The sequence below is a fragment of the Armigeres subalbatus genome, chromosome 1 (genome assembly GCF_024139115.2).
Source record: "Armigeres subalbatus isolate Guangzhou_Male chromosome 1, GZ_Asu_2, whole genome shotgun sequence".
Lineage (NCBI taxonomy): Eukaryota > Metazoa > Arthropoda > Insecta > Diptera > Culicidae > Armigeres > Armigeres subalbatus.
The window spans coordinates 182999756-183023221 of record NC_085139.1 but is presented as its reverse complement, the minus strand read 5'-3'; the positions used below and the strand labels follow the sequence as shown (position 1 = coordinate 183023221).

At 39.8% G+C, this 23466-nt stretch overlaps 2 protein-coding genes across 4 annotated transcripts in view; one reads left to right on the top strand and one right to left on the bottom strand.

The window, feature by feature from the left end:
* LOC134205587 (mitochondrial protein C2orf69 homolog) overlaps nt 1-23466 on the top strand; it is a 154003-nt gene that overhangs the window by 17711 nt on the left and 112826 nt on the right. The window contains exon 1 of one of the 3 annotated variants that reach the window (XM_062680954.1): nt 20850-20874. The exons of the other annotated variants lie outside the window; for them this stretch is intronic. The gene's annotated coding sequence lies outside the window, so the exon portion shown is untranslated. Of the gene's footprint in view, nt 1-20849; nt 20875-23466 lie in introns of those variants that run through there. 3 annotated transcript variants of the gene reach the window in all.
* On the bottom strand, nt 1217-4820 carry LOC134205585 (protein aubergine-like). Its single transcript, XM_062680952.1, has 4 exons — nt 2901-4820; nt 2628-2837; nt 1623-2561; nt 1217-1555 (listed from the first exon to the last, which is right to left on the bottom strand). The coding sequence occupies exons 1-4, from the start codon at nt 4715-4717 to the stop codon at nt 1291-1293; spliced, it is 3231 nt and encodes a 1076-aa protein (XP_062536936.1). The 5' UTR covers nt 4718-4820; the 3' UTR covers nt 1217-1290.

Here is a 23466-nt window from a genome sequence, read left to right as displayed (position 1 = left end):
ATCGCGACACTTTATTCCGTGCAAAAACTTCAAATTTTATTCGGATACGAGCGACGTGTATTTCCCGGCGGTCTGGTTGTAACTAACTACAATTTATTTATTGGGATCAGCTGTCTACTGAGATATCAGATAAAACTCAAATTGCCCTTATCTCTTATCTCCTGCTATGTGCATCTTAAAACGAAACAGGCTAACTGACACCGCGTGATAGACAGGGATCAATAGATTTCTGCCTCTGCGCTCTCTCGTGTTAACCCTTGCTTGACCACCCTACTTTAACGTTGATAATCAAATGTTTCAATATAACTGGAAAATTCGTGGAGAGTTTCCGAGTCGATTGATATATAAATCTCAAAAATCTATCGAAAGATGAATGCGCTACATATTAAGGTTCAAAATCTTACATGATTTCGTGACGGTCTCGGATTTGGAAATTTTCATTTGTCACCCTGTATCCGGGTCTTCCCCTTAGACGTAGTTTACGTCAAAAGACACTAGAGGATGGCCTTGTACTATGGAACACGCAATCGTGTCCTAAATATCAGGTTCCACGATTAAATCACCGAATCTCCTTCACCATCAGAGAAATCCTAGCAGATGATGTCACCAGACCTTATCTGCCTTATGTAAAATTGAGGGCAGAATCATCACGTCTATCTCAGACAACACTTGTACTAAAACCTCGTTTACTCAAACCTGGGATGTAAGCCCATCCTCGGTGACGAACGAACATTCCTTGGATTAGCAAGGATGCAAGCCCCACGCCAAGTTACCGGGCGTCCCATAACCCTGGTTCTTGTCATACTGATGCTGTTCTTACAACTAGGTCAGCTGGAGTGTTGTCAAAGCCACCCAATCCACTCAGCTTTACCCGACACCAATGCGAAGCATTTCGGTAATTCCCACGAGTATCAACAATACTATCGATATTACTCATCCCATTGTACCTACAATGTCCTATTATAGGAAATTCTAAATTCAGATCCCGTTTGACCAAGATTGAGCTTGTCCTAGCACAGCTCCAGTTTTAGCATCATCTGTTTTTCCAGCCTAATATGATTACCCCGATTTTCCCATCCTGGTTTCAAAGCTCCTATGCTCACCTTCCAGCATTTTAGTAAAGAAAGCACTTAACACTTAAATATTATGAAGTGGTCAGTGAATTAATTTAAAATCGTTTTCTCCAAATTAAATTTATGCAAAAACTGAAAACAAATTGTTGATTTACTAGACACATATATTTATTTTACATAAATTTACATGAACATACATACAAATACATCCTGATCGTTACAAATAATACAGTTTCTTCTCCAGCATGCTACTGGGCGCTTGATGCAAGTGCTGTCCGGCCAGAGCGGCCAGCTTGTGGGCATACTGACAAACTGCCGGAACTCCCACCGTACCGGACCAGTTGTAGTACAGATGCGTTTGTTTGAATGTGTACATCTGCAGTCGGTCAGCACTGAGTCCAGATTCGTCCTTGAGAACGTTGTAGCTTGTGGGTGAAACCGTACCCTGTCGGACACTTTGCGACACGAGGTAGAAATCGTTCCTGGAAAAATAAATAAAAAGACGATTTAGTAACTGGTTACATTTTTAAAGAATTTAGTAAAACTTACCTTTCTGGAAGAGTAATAACGTCATCCACGATCGTACCCGGTGCAGGGTTCTGTTTCTGATGGAACAGCCTAGTGTTGATTCTTTTGCTGACAACGATGAATGTTAGTTTTGAAGCTTCCGGTTGTCCCTTACAGGCGAGCTGTAGTTTCTCTCTGATCGAATTCACTTCATGTTCGTAGACGTACTTCAGTTGTCCTTCCCCGACTCCATCTCGGTAGACGATGATACGATCAGGAAGTTTGTTTCCGAAGTCCGCTCTATACGAATGCAGTGCTTTAATAATATTCTGGGCCATGAAGTTTGAAAGTTCTTCTCCGCTGGAGTGGTGGTTGACCGTGGAGAAATACTTCGGATGTCTACATCCTGCTCCGTACATCGACGCCACCAATGCTCCGTACGATTTCGACTTATCTCGAGTGTCATGGCAAACGTCAAAACCAATTACCATAACGGAACTCAGGGGATTTTTCAAGATCCAAGGGATGCCACCCAATTTGCAGTTGACTTGAATAGCAACTTTCGTCGCCACGGACATCAAAGTCCGAACATTGCCGCCTTTAGGTGTAATTGTGCGTGTTTTGAGGACTTGCGTTGCCACTGCACGATCGACACAGCACTTTTTCTTGATGGCAGCGTACCGATCGGCCTTATCATTCGTAACCAGGCACATGATCAGTTGTGGGTCCCGCTGAACGACCGAGTTCAAGCTATCGATGTAGACGGCTGGAGAATCGTTGGGAATTATAACTATCTGGGGTTCTTCAATTTGGAAACGCATTCCACGAGCTGCTTGCCGAAGACATTGCATGAAGTCGGTAATCAGTCGTTCCGATCCCTTGGGAACGATTGCGAACCACTTGGTTAGTGCAACCGAGTGATACATAGGATTGTTACGGAAAGCCATTTGCCATTCGGCAGTTTCTCCTGCCATGACCGCACTGTAAAAGAAAAACAAAAAAAGTTATCAATTGAGTGATCAAGTTACAATAGTACTGAATACTTACTAGTTGGTTTGCTCTGGGTGGAAAAATATCGTCTCCGGTTGCAGAACTCTTGCGGGAACTTCAACCAATCGTCGATCGAGCTCAGTTTTCCAGAATTGGAATACCTCTGCACTCTCTTTTGAGTCCTGCAGCCGGCGATTGAACACTTCAAGGCGTTCGATACGCCTGTCGGGAGTTAGGCGTGTATGATCAGCAAGGGTGCGCATTAAACTGCAAAAAATATATACATTATGTTAGAGTTTGCAAAAATTTTGAAAATATTTGATTACTTACTTAAAATTCCGTCGCATATCATCAGTGATACCTGTAGCACGCACAAGCTCAGGCACCAAATATATCAGTTCGGGTAACCCAGCTCGGATATCTCTAGACTTGGCCCGAGACACAAGCATAGGCTGCCTTGGATCTTTGATTGCGATATTGTAGCGGTCCTTGAAGTATTGCAAAAACGTAACTTGGCCATTCGAAGTCTGGAAGCTGCTCTCAGCCGTAGTGTTGAACTCAACGTCATTGATCGTGTAGGTCCGATTCTTCCCGTAGGTGGCCATCACAACCGATCCAAGTATCATTCGCTTGAAGTTATCTTTCCAGTTACCTCCATGGTTCATGCACTGCTTCAGCAACATGTAACAAGTATCCGTTCGCATGACACGATGTGTTAGTTCAGCGCACATCAATATATCCGTCTCGTGCTGTCTGATGCTTGTCATATAACCGGGGTACAGCTCAAGTCCATATTGGCTGACAGATACCTTCGCAGCTGGATCGAAGAAGTTTCGCCCGATCAACTGCAGTTTCAATCCACCCATTGCCTTGCGATTGATCAAGTTGAAGATCATCAGTGCCATCTCACTAGTTCCGTCAATCACACCAACAAGTCTTAACTTAACGATGTACTCCTGATTCGTAGTGGTGTCCTTCGTCGTGATTTCCACTTCATCACTCCGGAATTTGTGACGTGTAAAAATCTGTGTGCCATCAAATATGTTGTCGCCCATCGTTTTCTTCAATCCAAATACCAAGGATCGCATCAACCTGCTGCTTTCGACAGTAGGATTGAAATCCACTCGGTACTGGAAAATGCTTTCATGGTCATGTCTTGCTACTCGGAAATAGTTTGTCTGCAGCATTATCTGCTTTCCACTAGTGCCTTGCTTGGAAGCCGTTTCGTCTATTGCGCGAGTACGAATGACTTCGGCAATTGCTCGATTTCCTCGCATACCACCTCTGGCAGATCCAAGAGGCATTTTTTGCGTCTGCAATCTATCATTTGATCCTATAACACATTTGTTCTGTTCGAGCTGTTGTTTCTCTTCTGAAACATCATCAGTTTGTACAGGGCTATTGCGACTGTAAGTTTTATTTTCTTGGTTCTTGGCACCTTCATCATTGACAACTTCCTTCTCCACAATACCGTTCGAGTACTCTCCCTTGTTATGTGTTGCATCTCCGTTTGAATTTTGCCAGTTCCTGTTATTTGAACCCTGCCAGTTCCTATTTCTTGCTCCCCCGTTTGAATTATCATAGTTCCTACCCCTTGTGGATCCATTCGAGTTGTCCCATTGCCTACTTCTTACGCCACCATTAGAATTCTCCCAATCACTGTGCTTCGCACTCCCGCTGGAATGCTCCCAATTCCTGTTTCTTGCACTCCCATTCGAACCATCCCAATCTCTATTCATATAACCTCTGCTCGAATTTTCCCAGGTCTTGTTCCTTACACCACCATTCGACGATTCATAATGCCTGTTATTTGAACTACCGTTGGAATTTCCCCATTCACTATTCCTTGTATTTCCGTTGGAATTTCCCCATTCACTATTCCTTGTATTTCCGTTGGACTTTCCCCATTCACTATGCCTAGCATTTCCGTTGGAATCCTCCCAGTTCCGATTACCATTTGTTTCCCTAAAATCACGACCACCCCCATTTCGCCACTGACCACCGTTTTGATAACTACTGTGTCCATTTCCACCGTTTTGATAACTACCGTTTCCATTTCGATGACCGTTACTTCCGCCGACATTACCGCGAGCACGGTGGTAACCTCCACGTCCTCCTCCTCGCTGACTGTAGTTATTTTCAGCCATATTGATCACAATTTACACACCAAAGCTATACGATCGAGTTCACAGAGTAGAAGTGGTTAGTCGCAGCTATGCGTTTGCACTGTAGCTAGAGAAAGCGACACATTGGTTTATATGGCTGGAGGGATCTGGTAGAAATTATCAGGTACGGACGATCACCATTCGGCACCAACACTGTGTGCATCAATGAGTTTGTTCTGTACCCACTTGGGTATGCACGGCGCATATGAGAAGGGAAAGAAAACAAGAAAGGATACTTTATGGCCCGGCAAGGATTTTACTGACCTGCGTCAAATGTATTCAACTTAGTTGTCATCTGTTAAACATATTTTTTTGCTATGCCTTTGGTTTGTTGGAGGAGTTTCTAAGTTGCATAGGAACATAATCACACATTCAAACATCACGTCATAAATTAGTTTTATCGTTTGAGTGCGTTAAGTGGAGTTTGACAAAATTCTTTCTCTGATGTCTCGTTGGTGGTAATATTTTTTTTTCGATAGCAAGCACATCAAACTATTTTTTTGTTCTGGTATAGAGTTTAGAAGATTAAAGTTCGAAACAACTATCCCATAGTACTTTGAGTGTAACTCTATATATATAAAAATAAGTTTGCGTTTCCTATGAGGAAATATAACTTAGGAACGGATGAACCGTTTTGCAAGATTTTGTCAGTCTTGAGATCTACTGTGTTTATGTTTACAAAGAGTTGGCAAATTTTACGGGGAAAGTTGAAAAATCATCAAAATATGGCCAGGGTTCAGCCAAATTGCCCCAAACGCCAACAAAAAATATTTCTGTACAAGCTTTCGTTTAGCATATTTAATTGCTCACAAATCGTATCCGATATCCCTTAACCCCACAACTGAGCATACCCTACAATGAATTGAATTCCGTTTTTGTTTTACGAACAAAATATCACATCAATCTGTGGAAAGAAGCTTGGTGCGGTTTGGCAGAGCCCCGACCATATAGTTATAGGGTTAGTTGTAAGGAAACCCAATACACAAAAATTGATCTAGAGTGCGGCGTTGCAAAAAAAAACTCATAAATTGACAACTAGAATTCATCAAACCACGTTCTGCTAGTAGAAAACTTTATGAGCGGCATCTCCATACCAGCTGTAAAGTTGGGAACAAATAAGCCTCTTCTATCGATTCATTGATGCTTTAAAAATCATTTCAAAACTGAGCGACAAAAATGATAGACAATGTAGAATTTTGTTTGGAATTCCTATGCCATGCATAATGAATTGGCTGACGCTTTCAAATTCGATAACCAGGCTAGCTACAGATAGGGTGACAGTTGACGGCATTATTTTAACCACATGCGTTAAATTGTGATTCATCATCTGTTCCCGAAACATCAATTTGTTCGAGAATCCAATAATGAAAGAATACGGACTGATTTTACGGCGACGACTCTTAGCGCGAAACAACGGACACGAATAGGAACATGGAACGTTTTTTTTAACCCTAGCCCAGCAGGGTAAATTGGCACAACTTGCCAATGAGGCACGCCGCATGAAGCTTGAGATCCTAGGACTGAGTGAAGTCCGTTGGCTAAACTTTGGAGAACACAGAACTCCGTCGGGACAAGTCCTGCTATACTCTGGTTTACGAGGTGAACACGCTCCCCGGCATCGCGAAGTTGGCTTCCTACTAAGCGCTCAGGCACACTCTGCGCTTATGATGTGGGAGCCTATAAGTGAAAGGATAATCGTTACCAGATTTAGAACACGGGTGCGAAACCTTACTATAATCCAATGTTATGCGCCAACCGATGCTGCCGACCTGCAAGACAAAGAGAACTTCTACAGTCAACTCAATGCCGTCGTAGATAGAATTCCGAAGGGTGATCTTCTTCATTGGCATTACATCCCCCACTGGGATATTGCCGCCTTGCAGCTTAGGGTCTGTCTCAATTGGATAATTAAACTGAAATTAAACTTGGAAGTGACATTTCCATAATTATCAAATAGCCCTGCTCGCAGAGCAAGATTACTTTTGACAGATATCGAATCATTTTCCATCGATGTCCTATTGGAATTGCTGGGTAGCACCAGCCATTCTTATAACGGGGTGATTTTTAAATTTTCGAACTGTCACTTTTAAGTTTAATTCTCCAAATGAGACAGACCCTTAGTGTTCAATTAGCACTTCCACAGTTATTAACTGCGAGGTTTCTAAGCCAAGTTACCATTTCTGCATTCGTATATCATGAGGCTTGCTTTGCTTGCTTTATAGCCGCGCATCTTACCGCACGGCTAAGGAGGGCCCCGAAGGGTAATATCAAGATCTGTTTGGGCGACTTCAATGCGAAGATCGGATCCGACAACTCAAACCATGAGCGCATTATGGGACGCCATGGTCTCGGAGAAATTAGCGAGAACGGAGAGCTGTTCGCAGAATTTTGTGGTAATAACGACATGGTGATCGGGGGATCGCTCTTCCCTCATCGACCGGTTCACAAGGTCACGTGGGTCTCCCGTGACGGCTTTACAGAAAATCAAATCGACCACATCTGCATCAGCCGAAAATGGAAACGGAGCCTTCTTGATGTACGGAATAAACGTAGTGCCGATATCGCATCTGATCATCACCTCCTCATCGGCGAAATACGCCTGCGCATTGCGCGGATTCGTCGGCAGGAGGAAAGAGTTGCACGACGATTCAACACACGCCGACTGGAAGATGCCACGGTGAAACGGTCCTTCGTTGAAGAACTGGAGACGCGTGCTGCAGATATTCCGGAAGGTGACAGCGTGGAAGACCAATGGACCGCCATAAAGAATGCCTGCATCGCCACCAGCGAGAACAATCTGGGCGAACTGCGCAGAGGAGCCAAAGTCTTAGCCCGTCAACGATACGCGGCTCTTGAGAAGGAAGTAAAACGCTCATGTCGACGGGACCAGCGAGTGTGGGCAGGCTCCCTGGCTGACGAAGGAGAGAGAGCCGCTGCACCCTGGGACATTCGCCTCCTCTAGGATATCTCACGACGCTTAAGCGGGGCGAAGAAAATGCAACGATGCCTGTGAAAGACGCGAATGAGTACACATAGTTATTGACCGACCCAACTGACCAGCTGGAACGCTGGTTCGAGCACTTCGAACAACTTTTTCAAGTGCCAGCCAGGCCATCACCACCTCGGCATGATCTGCCTAGGATCCGACGTATAACACGCGTCAATACCGAAGCTCCATCACTGCTAGAGATTCAAACAGCCATCCAAAGCATGAAATCGAATAAGCCCCAGGGGTCGACCGCATATCAGCCGAGATGCTCAAAGCTGACCCCATGACATCCGCTCAACTACTGCATCGTTTATTTCGTAATATCTGGGACACCGCAACTTTCCCGGTCGACTGGATGCAAGGTATCTTAGTGAAGGTGCCCAAAAAGGGTGACCTGACTATATGCGATAACTGGCGAGGCATTATGTTGCTGTGTACCGTTCTCAAAGTTCTATGCAAAATTATCCTTGCCCGGATTCAGGAGAAGATCGATGCGACTCTCCGGTGGCAGCAAGCCGGATTCCGTGCCGGAAGATCCTGTGTGGACCATATTGTCATGCTCCGCATCATTCTGGAGCAGGTCAACGAATTCCAAGAGTCCCTTTACTTGGTATTCATTGACTACGAAAAAGCTTTCCACCGTCTCAATCACGAGAATATGTGGGGTGCCCTGAGACGCAAGGGGATTCCTGAGAAAATCATCGGCCTCATCGAAGCACAGTACGATGCGATTGACCGTGAACCAAACCGCGGGCTGTTATGGCAGCCTATAACCATGGAGCACCTAAACGACTTCGAATTGGCGGATGACGTTGCACTCCTCGCGCAACGGCGCTCTGACATGCAGAGTAAGCTCAACGACCTTGCCGAGCGCTCCTCCTCGGCAGGTTTAGTCATCAACGTCAACAAAACCAAATCGTTGGATGTAAACACGGAGACTCCTTCCAGTTTCACAGTAGCCGGGCAACCAGTGGAGAATGTTGAAAGCTTCCAATATCTTAGTAGCAAAATGGCGTCAGACGGCGGTACCAAGATCGACATAGGCGCACGGATAAAGAAAACAAGGGCTGCCTTTGCGAGTTTAAGAAATATCTGGAAAAACAGGCAGATAAGTGAACGCACCAAAATACGAATTTTCAACTCTAACGTGAAATCTGTGCTGTTATACGCTAGCGAAACATGGTGTGTATCAGTGGAGAACACTCAACGGCTGCAGGTGTTCATTAATAGATGCCTGCGGTATATAATTCGGGCCTGGTGGCCTAACAACTGGATCTCAAACAACGAGCTCCATCGTCGTTGTCACCAGAGGCCGATAGCAACAGAAATTCGGGATCGGAAGTGGGGCTGGGTCGGCCACACTCTACGTAGGGGCGGAAACGAAATCTGTAAACAAGCATTAGACTGGAACCCAGCGGGACATCGCAGCAAAGGCAGACCCAGAGGCTCATGGCGGCGAAGCCTCAATAAAGAAATAAAAGAAGTCGACCGAAATCTAACCTGGCAACAGGTTAAAGCGATAGCCGGGGAACGCTCAGGATGGAGATCTTTCAAGTCGGCCCTTTGCACCACCGGAGGTGTACAGGATCCATAAGTAAGTAAGTAAAATGAAAAAAAAAGAAAGTGATACTGCAGTGAAACGCATTGCTCGGCTAAATCTGATTCTACTGTCGATGCTGCCGTTGCTACTGTGGATGTTACTCGGATCTGGCCAATTATATAAGAAACTGTATGGAAAAATCTCATGAAATTAATGAAATGTATGTCAAGTGAATAAATCGTCTTATGACATGGGATATTAACTTATGTAGTAAGCTTATACTTAATGTTCTATAAATCGATGCGTTATCCAACTCAATCGTCGCAGTGGCACACCCGAACAGGAAAAAAAACTCAATGCAAGTTCTCTCTACTTTGATATCCTTCCTTACTAGATGGCAAGGAAGTTTTAACTGTATATGGGAAAAATGGTTGCAGGACAAAAGGTCGAAGGTCAAAAGGTCGAAGGACAAAAGGTCGAAGGTCAAAAGGTCGAAAGGACAAAAGGTCGAAGGGTCAAAAGGTCGAAGGATCAAAAGGTCGAATGACAAAAAGTCGAAGGGTCAAAAGGTCGAAGGGACAAAAGGTCGAAAAAAAAATCTGAGTCAAAAAAGTCGAAGGGTCAAAAGGTCGAAAGGACAAAAGGTCGAAGGGACAAAAGGTTGACGGTTGTAGGACAAAAGGTCGAAGGTCAAAAGGTCGAAGGACAAAAGGTCAAAGGTCAAAAGGTCGAAAGGACAAAAGGTCAAAGGGTCAAAAGGTCGAAGGGACAAAAGGTCGAAAAAAATCTGAGTCGAAAAGTCGAAGGGTCAAAAGGTCGAAAGGACAAAAGGTCGAAAGGACAAAAGGTCGAAGGATCAAAAGGTCGAATGACAAAAGGTCGAAGGGTCAAAAGGTCGAAGGGACAAAAGGTCGAAAAAAATCTGAGTCAAAAAAGTCAAAGGGTCAAAAGGTCGAAAGGACAAAAGGTCGAAGGGACAAAAGGCTGACGGTTGTAGGACAAAAGGTCGAAGGTCAAAAGGTCGAAAGGACAAAAGGTCGAAGGATCAAAAGGTCGAAGGGACAAAAGGTCGAAAAAAAATCTGAGTCGAAAAGTCGAAGGGTCAAAAGGTCGAAAGGACAAAAGGTCGAAAGGACAAAAGGTCGAAGGATCAAAAGGTTGAATGACAAAAGGTCGAAGGGTCAAAAGGTCGAAGGGACAAAAGGTCGAACAAAAATCTGAGTCAAAAAGTCGAAGGGTCAAAAGGTCGAAAGGACAAAAGGTCGAAAGGACAAAAGTTCGAAGGATCAAACGGTCGAATGACAAAAAGTCGAAGGGTCAAAAGGTCGAAGGGACAAAAGGTCGAAAAAAATCTGAGTCAAAAAAGTCAAAGGGTCAAAAGGTCGAAAGGACAAAAGATCGAAGGGACAAAAGGTTGACGGTTGTAGGACAAAAGGTCGAAGGTCAAAAGGTCGAAGGACAAAAGGTCGAAGGTCAAAAGGTCGAAAGGACAAAAGGTCGAAGGGTCAAAAGGTCGAAGGAAAAAAAGGTCGAAATAAAATCTGAGTCGAAAAGTCGAAGGGTCAAAAGGTCGAAAGGACAAAAGGTCGAAGGATCAAAAGGTTGAATGACAAAAGGTCGAAGGGACAAAAGGTCGAAAAAAAATCTGAGTCAAAAAAGTCGAAGGGTCAAAAGGTCGAAAAACAAAAGGTCGAAGGGTCAAAAGGTCGAAGGGACAAAAGGTTGACGGGACAAAAGGTCGAAGGGACAAAAGGTCGAAAGGACAAAAGCTCGAAAGGACAAAAGGTCGAAGGGTCAAAAGGTCGAAACAAAACATCTGAGTCAAAAGGTCGAAGGATCAAAAGGTCGAAAGGACAAAAGGTCGAAGGGTCGAAAGGTCGAAACAAAAAATCTGAGTCAAAAGGTCGAAGGATCAAAAGGTCGAAAGGACAAAAGGCCGAAAGGACAAAAGGTCAAAAGGTCGAAGGTCAAAAGGACAAAAGGTCGAAGGGTCAAAAGGTCAAAACAAAAAATCTGAGCCAAAAGGTCGATGGTCAAAAGGTTGAAGGTCGAAAGGACAAAAGGTCGAAAGGTCAAAAGGTCGAAACAAAAAATCTGAGCCAAAATGTCGAAGTCAAACGGTCGACGGTCAAAAGGTAGAAAGGACAAAAGGTCGAAAGGTCAAAAGGTCGAAGGGTCAAACGGTCGAAAAAGGTTGGAGGACAAAAGGTCAAAAATGAAAACGTCGAAAGACAAAATGTCGAAAGTAAAACGGTCAAAGGACAAGTAAAAAGTGAAAAGGTCGAAAGACAAAAGGTAGAAAGAACAAAAGATAGAAATTGCGATTGTTTTTTTTAAATTCTATATTAACGTAATTTTTTCAACGATGAGAAGTTCATCACTAAATTGCGGTTGTTGGACAAAAAGTCGAAGGCCAGAAAGTCGAAGATCAAAAACTTTGCACGCAGAAGAATCTTGTAAGATTAAAACAACTATTTCGTTTGTTGTACCAAACTACGTGCATATTGTTGATTGAATCTTCAACATTGTTGTTTCAACGATTATTTATTGCTTCCTTCAATTGAACATTATTGTTGTTTCAATCCTGCATCGCATGATTGCAACAATAATAATATCGTTGTTCTTACAACCATTTCGTAATATGATAAAAACTGTAGAAACTGATCAACATAAATCATCCTGTCTACAAGAAGTAAGCATGGGGCAGAGGTAAGGTGGATGACTCTTACTCCCCTTGTAACTAATTCGATTCTGCTTCTGTCACATTTTCTTATTTTGTTGATGTCATCGTAGTGTCGATAAAGTAGTTTCGTAGCATTTTCGAATTTAAAAACAACCATAAATATTGTTGTTTTCTGATGTAATATTTGACAGTGACAGCTGAAAAGCATGGTTGAAACAAATATATCCGATAGTTGAAGCAACTATCGCGTATGGTTGATTCAAACCTATTTATGGTTGTACCAACCAAAATATTGTTATTCATAAATCAATGCAAAAATATTGTTGATTTCAAACAGAATCCGGTTGATTCTACCACATTTTTTTTCCGTGTGGGGTCAAAAGGTCGAAGGTCGAAAAAATTAGGCAAAACGTTGAGTGTTAATAAACCATTCATTTGCACATTTATGTTTCACCTGATAATATTTCATTGTTGAATTTTTCCTTCTTTTAGTCATAGGCCGTTCTTTCGAGATTCGCATATATATTTATTTGTGTTTCACCTGATTATATTTAATTGTTAAATTTTTCCTTCTTTTAATCAAATTCTTTTAAATTTAATTTCATTTTTAAACCGCATATGAAATACCATAAACAGTTGAGAACATTTCAATCTAGAATTTTCCTCATGTTAGAACATAGGTATTCTTTATAGGTGTATTGTCAAATCAATATTTTTATCAAAGTATTGCTAGGCTTTATCAACTTTAATTGTAAATGTAGAAAATAGTTCTTCACTCATTTTCATCAAAATGATTCAAAATATTTAGCTTAACATACCATCTTCTAATGACAGTAATTTTCTTTTCATGTGCTCAAAAGATAATACGTTTTTGTTTACAAAACTATAAATGAATATACACACAGGTTTTTTACACGGTCTGGTTTTAGTCGTTTAATACATTCAGCGTCAATGAAACAATAAATTAATCCCACGAAAAAAATCACAAAAAGTCAAGAAAATTCAGGTGATATTTAAAAAGCTGTGAAAGTTCGGGTTAATCAAGAAATTAATAAATACCAACCGCTTAAAAAAACCTGGGTGTAATACATTTATTTTTATTATTAGAAACCGTAAGGTAACGCTGTCAAGTTGGGAGGGGTATCGAATTGCCAAAATTTGCGTTAGAGAAGATCCATTAATTACGTAACGCAAAAATTGGGCATTTTTACCCCCCTCCCTCTATATTTCACTTTTCGTAATAAACATCTAAAAAATTTGTATTTTGTATTGCTCAACCCCCACCCCCTCTAAGCGTTACGTAATTTATGGATGCTCCCTTACGTGATTTGTAAACGTTTGTGTTTCATTTTGAAGTCAACTAGTAACACTCTAACGCCTAAGACCACCTTCAGAAGAGATTTTTTTTATTCTTAATTGTTCAGATTTCAAAATAGACCTGTTTTTCATTCAACCTTCTGTTATTTTTTCGACCTTCTTTTCCTTTCACTCTTTGTTATTTCGACCTTTTGTTCTTACAAGTTTTCGACTTTAGACCTTTTGACCTTCGACATTTTGTCCTTTAGACCTTTTATACCTCATTACTACTAGCAGACCCGACGAACTTCGTTTCGCCTGAAATTGATTTATTCTCTGATTAGTTTTCGAGTTATGCAGAAATTTCTGTTTCATTTGTATGGGGCCCCCCCCTTCCAAAGGAGGGAAGGGTCACGAACCATCTTAAGAACCTTCCATGGCCCCAAAAACCTCTGCAGACAAATTTTCACGCCGATCGGTTCAGTAGTTTCGGAGTCTATAAGGTTCAGACAGACAGAAATTCATTTTTATGTAAATAAAAGAAAAAGATAGCGGCGAATGCTATCGAATTCAATTACAAAAATCATTCATGTATACGCACAGCAATTAATTATTGGCAGTGGCTGATTTTCTAGCCGCCGCTTCCACATCCTGGCGCTATCGTATATGCGCCAATAGACAGCATGAGTTAACCGCCTGAAACTTGTATGGTGAAAGACATCTAACGCGGGTTTTCTCAAAATTAGGATTTTTTCATGAAAAACTATTTGGTACCGGTTATGTAGGAGGGTGTCCGCTACTACGCCTACCAAATATTTTTTCGATGAAGGTGTTTAATTTCGAGAAATCGAGCCTTAGATTTTAAGATGAAAGTTAACTTCTTGTGTCGCTGTAAGCACGCTCAAAGCAGGCGATTCATTCCAAAATTCCGCATATTTTGAAGGAAAAATATTTGAAAAATTTGAGGGCGCCTTTCTAAATTTATCAAAGTTCTTGGAGAGGGATGAATTCAAAACTAGAATAAGGTTGCTGTGCGTAAGATTAAATAGGAGAGGTATAAAATGATGGTTCTCAGCAGTCTTGCATCGGTCTTGGCAGTTTTGTCTTGGTTCTGCTTTCTGCAATCGATCACAAAATTCCTATAGTTCCAGAGAAGTTGGTCATCGTTTTAAAAATGAACTTGGTCCGGAGACATTGATGGGAGTTCTGATTAAGCCGGAAACACGCCTTTCGAAGTGTCAAACTTCATGATTTTGCAAAACAAGTTCATAGAAATGTGTTCTGAGGGTATTTGGCTCATCTGGTCATATTCTGGAACACCCTGAAATGCTGGTTCCCAGGGCGAAATGGCCACTTTTCGATTATTTCCGAAATCAGGCTTGCGACATGTCAAACTTCTTGATTTTGCAAAATCAGCTCGGTGAAATGTGTTATGAGGGTATGGGGTCCATCTGGTCACATTCCGGGGCGCTTTGGAATGCAGATTCCCTGAGGGAAAGACCACTTTTTGATTAATTCTGAAACCTGTCTTGCAACGTATCAGACTTCATGATTTTGCAAAACAAGTCCAGAGAGAACCAACATTCCAGAGCACTCTGGAATGGAATATTTAAGTTAAAGTTTGATACGTCGCAAGCCAGGATCCAGTATTGATTAAAAAGTGGTCACTTTCCCTAGGGAATTAGTTTTCCAGGGAGTCTCGGACTGTGACCAGATGGACCAAATAACCTCAGAGCACATTCGTATGGATTTGATTTGCAAAATCATAAAGTTTGATACGTCGCAAACCAGGTTTCGGAATTGATCAAAAAGTGCCCACTTCCCCCAGGGATAGGCTGATCATACGTACCGTATTTAACGGGACAGTCCCGTTTTTTATACCTTATTGTGATGTCCCGTCGTAATCCAAAAAATCCCCAATTTGTACCGTTTTTTCATTGATTTTTCCAAAGTGATCCAGAATATTATTCAAGCAAATTCATTATTTCAGGCAGGAATCTTAAATCAAATACATGGAAGGTGATTTTTTTGGTTTCTCGGCCCTCGACTGGCCCTAACAAATAAAGTGGACGAAACCCATCAAAAAAGTGTTACTTTCAGAAGAATGCTATCTATGCCATTTTGCAAAACCTTTGATCGACTTTTCTTGAGGATTTTAACGCTTAATGACAACATGTGCTTCTCCGGAAGGTTTTTTCATACAGTTTCATTTCAAAGATTTTTGCCTTTCGCGTATAATAAGCATACGTAAAGGCTATAGGATCACTCCAAAACCAAACTTTTGAAGAAGGCTCGGGGACCCATAGTGTTATATACCAATCGACTAAGCTCGACGAATTGAGGTGATGTGTGTATGTGCGTATGTATGTATTAGGGTGCCAATGAAAATGACATTTTCGAATTTCAAAAAACGACATTACTCACAAGTTTCATTACCCCAAAATATGACTCCATGTACATTTGAGCTCAATCGGACATGATTTAGTGGTGCCTAAAACTCATCAAAGTTTTGAAATTTTTACAAATGAAAATTTTTCCTAGACCAAAGGAAAAGTCGAAAATATTTTTTTGTGAAACATGAAACGACGAGATCTGATGTCACTTAATTTTTTTTTTTTTTTTGAGAAAAATCGAGTTTTTTCACTTAGAACATTTTTGGGACATAGAATTTTAAAATTGGAAAAAAATTCAAAGCCAAAAAATTTGTTTTTTTTTCAAATACTCAAATGAACGCAAATAAATGTGAATTGATGGAAATAACTGAATCTATCTCCCTAAAGTGCAATTTTGACCTCTCTTATGTGCTTTTCTTGTTACTCTTATGTGTTTCTTGTTTTATAATACACGAGAAAGACACCATCACCGCTAGGTGGATTATTCTGGTTTTTTTACTCTGCTTATTCCGGAGGGTCAGTGGATTGAACGGAATTAGTAACTTGGTAAGCAAATATTTCCTGAAATTCAGGTCACGCCTCAACGTAAATAAAATAAAGCGCAGGGACATACATTCTAATTTTCAGATTAAGTTCATTTTAGATTATTCTTTTTGAATCTTCCGAAGTGGGAAATTCATTGTTTGAATCTGCTTCACCACATATTTTTCAATCATTTAATTCCTTTCGAATCATTAAGAAACATTCACAATCTTTCTGAGCAATTCAGAAGATTTCGAAAACCTCCACCGTAAGAAAACGAGGACATGTAAAAATAATTTGAAAACCCACTGAAAAAATCAAGTTTAAGGCAGATTCAAACCGAGGGAAAATTCGGTCGGATTAAAGGCTAGATTTAAGGTCCTCACGTACTTTAAGGCTACACATCAGAAGCTTGTCTGCAATTTTCGCTCCCATGTCCGAGATGTAAACAAAACTATAAATTGTCCAGAATTTTATTTCTTTTCGCGACGGAAAATTTCCACAAAGAAATATAAAAAAGCAATCAAACTGTGCTTTTTTTCATAGACGACCCCTCCTTTAAAAGCGTTTAAAGTTCATGTAAAATTTCATCAGCTTTATTGCTTTCTTGTACTTTTTTTATGGAAATTTTCACATTTTTTTATTGCTCTTTATTGATTATTTTGTGGAAATCTTTTTATTGTTTATGGAAAAAATATTTATTTTGCGGAAAATTTTGTAATTGTTTATTGCTAATATTGATTTATTCATGGAAATTTTGTATTTATTTCGTGGAACATTTTCATTTCTTTATGTTTCCATTCTTCTTTTATAATTACTATTTTTGCTTTAAAAAGTGCTTATTTATTTTTGTTTTGTGGAAAACTCTTAATTGTTTATGGAAATTTTGTTCTATTTGTGGAAATTTTATATTTATTTGTTCCCACGTACGCGCGTACCCTGATTTCTTTATTGGCAATTTCCTAATTGTTTATGGAAAATTTCTAATTTTTAATGGAAATTTTATTTTGCTGCCATTTTTTCCTACGTATATTCATGAAAAAGAGATTTTCCAAAAACCGGGTTCAGACAGGGTACATTGACTATTGTTTGTTATTTTCGATTGTTCAGAATTGGAAAAGTTTTTGATATTGATCAATAATAAAATCCTTAATGCATCGTACGAGTCACAATGTATATTGATTAACCTTGAAATTCTTGAAAAAAGAAGGGAAATTGCATGTGTAACCTTGATTAATGGACTTACCGCATAACGTACCATTTTAACTCATATTCTGAATACTTAAGCACATTTTTCACTTCGGAGGTGTTTCTGTGTAAATCATTGTTGGGCAATTAATCTGTACGTCTACAGAAAAAATAAGCAAGAATAACGAAATAATTCAGATAAATCTCCATATGACGAGTGTTCAGAATATGAGTTTGTTCGAGATTTGAGTCAAAACGGTATTCATTCTGAAGATCTGTTATCGAGCCTAAATATTTTAACGAGTAAACGTTGCTTAAGATCTCGTTAGCCTTTTTAATTGAATTCATGAAGAACTTTCTACGTGAAATGAACTCCTAATGAATATCTGTAACAAATATTGTATGAGAATGGACATGTGCCCTTGAAAACGCGAGTGCATTTAGTTTTGGATTCCAAGATAATTGTCCTTAAATGCTATATGCGAACAAAACATTATCTTGCCTATTAAGCCTATTTTTCTTCGTTTTGGTAATCTACCATAAAAAAAGGAAGCGGAAAACAATCATTTTTATTCCGATTTAAAAAAATGCTGCGCAGCCTTGAAGGATTGAAACAAGATGTATATTTATCCGACCTTTCAACACGAGGATCGGATGGTGTCTTCATCAGGGGAGAAATACTGTGTTTATTCCTAGTCTATTGTTTGGTCTAACCTTAACTGTATGACAAGGATTTTGCTGGTACATGACTTCGAGAACACACAATTTAACCCTCTACAACCCAATTTTTTGTTTTCGCTCAAAATCACTATTTTGCTTTCTAAAATCGATCTAAACACGTTTTGGGCATTAAAAATGTTTTAATTAGCGATTTTATGAATTTCACACTTTGATTTCTTAGAATTTTGTTTTTCAAGTTTTTCATGCAATCAAATATTTTTTGATTTTTCAACATATTTAAAGTATGAAAATTCCTTTTCAATGCTGACTTATTGCAATTTTTTAATTTTTAGTGTTTTTTTTCGCGTAACGAGTTGGATAAATATTTTAGAGTGTAACATTCACCACTATAACCTTTTATTGAATACGGTTAGTTGTAGAAAAATACTAAACTACAAATATTTCACTCTTTAAAGGTATACGAGCGAAAACACGAAAGAACAAAATATTACTCAATTTTCAATATTTTTTTTATAAATGTGTAGAACTTTGAAAATTGACTTTAAACCACATTTAAACATGCATTCAAGTTTATATTATTGATCAACATCAAAAACTTTTCGAAATCTGATCAATTGAAAATTACAAAAAAAATAATCAAAGTACCCCGTCTAAAGGCGGTCTTGGGCACTAGAGGGTTAAAAAAATGACTCTGACAAATAGTTGTTTGTCAGCGTAGCTGTTCTTTGAACCGAAATAAAAATATACAGTCGATTTCTTAACAAATAAATCACTTTTTAAACATTGCTGTTTATGCATTTCTATGTAACGGGTGGCCACTAATAAACGGGAATTTCAATCAATACTTATCTATGAAAACATTAATGCTTTCAGCGAAATATTTTCCTATGTGAATGAAACCTTAGCATATTCAGAATTGTCGCACACACACTTTCCAATATGTTCAGTTGTGTAACGTGCCGTCAAAAAAGAAAGTACTGCAGCGCGCACTGTACAATTATTTCAAGCGAACAAATATCGTGGGAAAAGTACACGGTGGACAATTTTAAGCATGAAAATGTTTCGAAAACTGATAAAGGATTTTTGGTCTACTGAGCCCCATTGTATATAAAGGTGATTAGAAGGCCAAAGACACGAAGCAACTCATCAATAGGATCACAAGCATCATCTGGAAACGGCAGCCGTCCAGCATTCATCTGATACCTGCAAGATTAAACTACCTTGCACGGAGATCCTCGGACCACATGCTATCATTCATCTAAGTTTAAAGACTAGAGCCAACTCTTCATATAACGTATATCAAATTGAACTACACTTCTTCGTAGATTTCTTCCCGAGTCATTCCTTCCATTCCCGTTCCAGATCATGCGAGCTTAAAGATGTTTGTATTTTCTTAGATTTCAATAAATCCTTCCAGGTTTCTACAAAACTTTTTTTTGTGGACTTCTAACAATCCATTTAAACTAATAATACGTTAAACTGCCGCACCAGGATCATGGGCAGGACAATACCTTGACTGTCACACTTAGATAAATTCGTGCGTAGGACATGTCCTACTTGTCCTACCCACTCCCGGCGCCACTGGTGACTGTGAAGCCATTCGCAAACATGAGCATTGAGCATACATGTAATAAAATACTTTGATTAAATAACACACATCAAAAGGTATGATTTAACATCTTTTGTAATTGTATAATCTCCATTGAAATTGCATCAAACTACTCTCCGATACCGTTTTTCTATTTTGGCACCATCAAACGATCAAACTCTCTTCCCAGTCATACACCAGGCATCGTTCGGAAATAAAAGCTTCCCATTTGCTTTTGTACGAGCAACTTTCCAACAGATCTAAAATGATAAATTAGGCATCATGACCAGCGGCTCCTAAGAGTTGAAACAATGAAAAATTGTAAGAAATTGCAATCTTCATGCCGTCTGTCAGCAGATCTGAAGCAAATAGAATAATTATTACTTTGCTAGGAAACGAAACGGGACCAGGGGGGGTAGAGTACCCTTGGCCTATCCTAAATGCTTTGCGACGGTGGAATGACTTCAGGCAAAAGGCTTATTAAATAGAACAAATTGTTCGTTCGCCAAAAACTTCCAAGTGCGTCGTTTTCGCGACGCAAGGTTTACTCGCTGAGAGCATACTGTTTTTCGAAATTATCATAATTAATGCAAATGACTTTTTGCTCACTTCCACCGAAAACTGTCGTCTACCAGCGCACTGGATGGGGGTCCGCCGTGCGCCACTTGATGAAGGGAAACAACTTTTCCCTCAACCGTGCCGCGAAAGGCTGCACAATTCCTCAACTGACTGTCACTTTCAGTTTGTTGGGAAACTAATATTTAAAACCTTTTACGCGTGCAGTTTGAGCAACGTGCCATTTAACGTTGGATAGTTTTCTTCACGGGGTGAGGAAGGAGTCACGCTTTCTTCGGAGAAGATAAATATTTATATGTCACAAAACGATGATGCACTGAAATTCATTTCGCATTACATCATTTCACTCAGGAAGAAGTTGTCTTCTCATGTTAGAGCGCGGCAACATGTCCAATTAGCTGATTTGGGAACAAGTTTCTTAGAATTTCTGTGTTGCTTCTTCGAAATGAATTTCATTACGCATAAAAGTTGATCCTTATTTTGCCATGCTTAATTTTGTTTGTGTTGCAGTATGTATTTGAGCGCTTTTCGAGTTTCCAAATTCCATCTCATACCTACATCAGACAGAATAACATTTTCAACCGTTTTTTTTTCTATCTTTTCAGGGTAAATGTTTAAACAATTTACGTGATATAAATGCTTTAATCCATGATACGTGCAGTCAATCAACAACCAACTGTGAGGTAAAAAACTTTAAGGGAACTTGTATCACTATACTAAAGTAAATAGTTGTAAAGATTGATATTAAGTATAATTACCATACACTCATTGGTGTTAAATATTATTCAGTATATAAAAAATATGAAATCGAAAGACACAATTCACACAAAACCTTCATATTAAGACATTTTTTCGCTATCCAGAATAATCTCGAGGTCGCAAAATCGAGAGAATTCAAGTTGATTACAAATATTAATCAAATAGTGGCTATATTGTATGAACCCATCTTGAAAACATGTTTAGCATTAAGAACACAGCACTCAGTGTGTTTTGTCTAACCTTCTTTAAAGTTTCATCAATTCTGCCTGAGAAATTTACATAAATATGAACCAGGTCCACGACAACCAGTTGCACCATTAGGGTAGTGAGCTAATTCCCGTCGTAGTAGGTAGTGCTTGATTTTCAAATCTAATTTATACGCCAGCCCAACTACTTACTCTAACTAAGTTGTATGCAACACGTATTTTAGAGTTCCTAGTTTTCATTGTGTACTATTAGCGCATTGAACAAATCATAGTTTATTGAGAATCGGCAATCAAAAACACCCTTCAAAGTTTTGAAATTTGTCTTATGGAAATCTGTTTACGTCCATGAGAATTTTCATTCGTCCAGTCTGAAACTCGTTGGATTGCTGTCAAATAAATCTGTTGGTATTGGTGTGCGATTTCTACAAGTACACCAAATTAGTTTTTTATGCGGTATCATACCGTGTTAAATAAAAATAACATAAATTCAATTAATATTGGCTTGTTCTGAATATGATATGTGTACATTGTGAAACATTGAATAGAATATGTGTACGGAGGATGTTCGCGGCTATCCGAGAAATACCTGAAGTGGAGGTCTTCAGATCTACACGCGTAACCAATGATCTACAGGCCTGTTTTGTAAATGTAAAGCCTGTCCACGTTATATTTCGGACAGTTCGATAATGCCCAATCGATTTATCGCCATTTCATCAATTTGGACGTGAGCTGAACATGCTGAAAGCAGCACATAAACCGTAGAGATCCAACTGTCATGTAAATGGATTGTCTCCGTAGTTTGTAAAAATGTTTAAAAATCGCTTTAGAAGATGGGTGTCCGAAATTTACACATGATAGAATCTGTGTATGGAAGATCTTCATGGTTATCCAAGAAATCCCTGAAGTAAAGCCCTTCAGGTCTACACGCATAACGTAGATGATCTACAGGCCTGCTTTGTAAATGTAATGTACCCATTGTAGTTTATATAACAAAATCTGCGTATGGAAGACGTTCGCGGTTATCCAAGGAATACCTGAAGTGGAGGCCTTCAGATCTACACGCGTAACCAATGAACTATAGGCTTTTTTTGTAAATGTAATATACCCATTGTGGTACATATGATAGAATCTGCGTATGGAAGATCTTCAAGGTTATCCAAGAAATCTCTGAAGTGAAGGCCTGTAGGTCTACACGCGTAACCAATGATCTACAGGCCTGTTTTGTTAATGTAATATATCCATTGTGGTACATATAACAGAATATGCGTATCGAATACGTTCGCGGTTATCCAAGAAATACCAGAAGTGGAGGCCTTCAGATCTACACGCGTAACCAATGATCTACCGGCCTGTTTTGTAAATGTAATATACCCATTGTGGTACATATGATAGAATCTGCGTATGGAAGATCTTCATGGTTATCCAAGAAATCCCTGAAGTGAAGGCCTTTAGGTCTACACGCGTAACCAATGATCTACAGGCCTGTTTTGTTAATGTAATGTACCCATTGTAGTACATTTAACCGAATCTGCGTATGGAAGACGTTCGCGGTTATCCAAGAAATACCAGAAGTGGAGGCCTTCAGATCTACACGCGTAACCAATGAACTACAGGCCTGTTTTGTAAATGTAATATACCCATTGCCCGAGCAGCACAAGCCAAACAAAAATTGTTGCTGCAACTAGATTGTGACTGAATCCGGTCACATATGAGTTGCAGCAACCCATATGGAAGATGTGTGCTGCTAGGGTGTGGTACATATGATAGAATCTGCGTATGGAAGATCTTCAAGGTTATCCAAGAAATCTCTGAAGTGAAGGCCTTTAGGTTTACACGCGTAACCAATGATCTACAGGCCTGCTTTGTAAATGTAATGTACCCATTGTAGTACATATAACAAAATCTGCGTATGGAAGACGTTCGCGTTTATCCGAGAAATACCGGAAGTGAAGGCCTTCAGATCTACACGCGTAACCAATGATTTACAAGCCTGTTTTGTACATGTAATGTACCCATTGTGGTACATATAACAGAATCTGCGTATCGAAGACGTTCGCGGTTATCCAAGAAATACCTGAAGTGGAGGTCTTCAGATCTACACGCGTATCCAATGAACCAATGATCTACAGGCCTATTTTGTAAATTTAATGTACCCATTGTAGTACATATAACAGAATCTGCGTATGGAAGACGTTCGCGGTTATCCAAGAAATACCAGAAGTGGAGGCCTTCAGATCTACACGCGTAACCAATGAACTATAGGCTTTTTTTTGTAAATGTAATATACCCTTTGTGGTACATATGATAGAA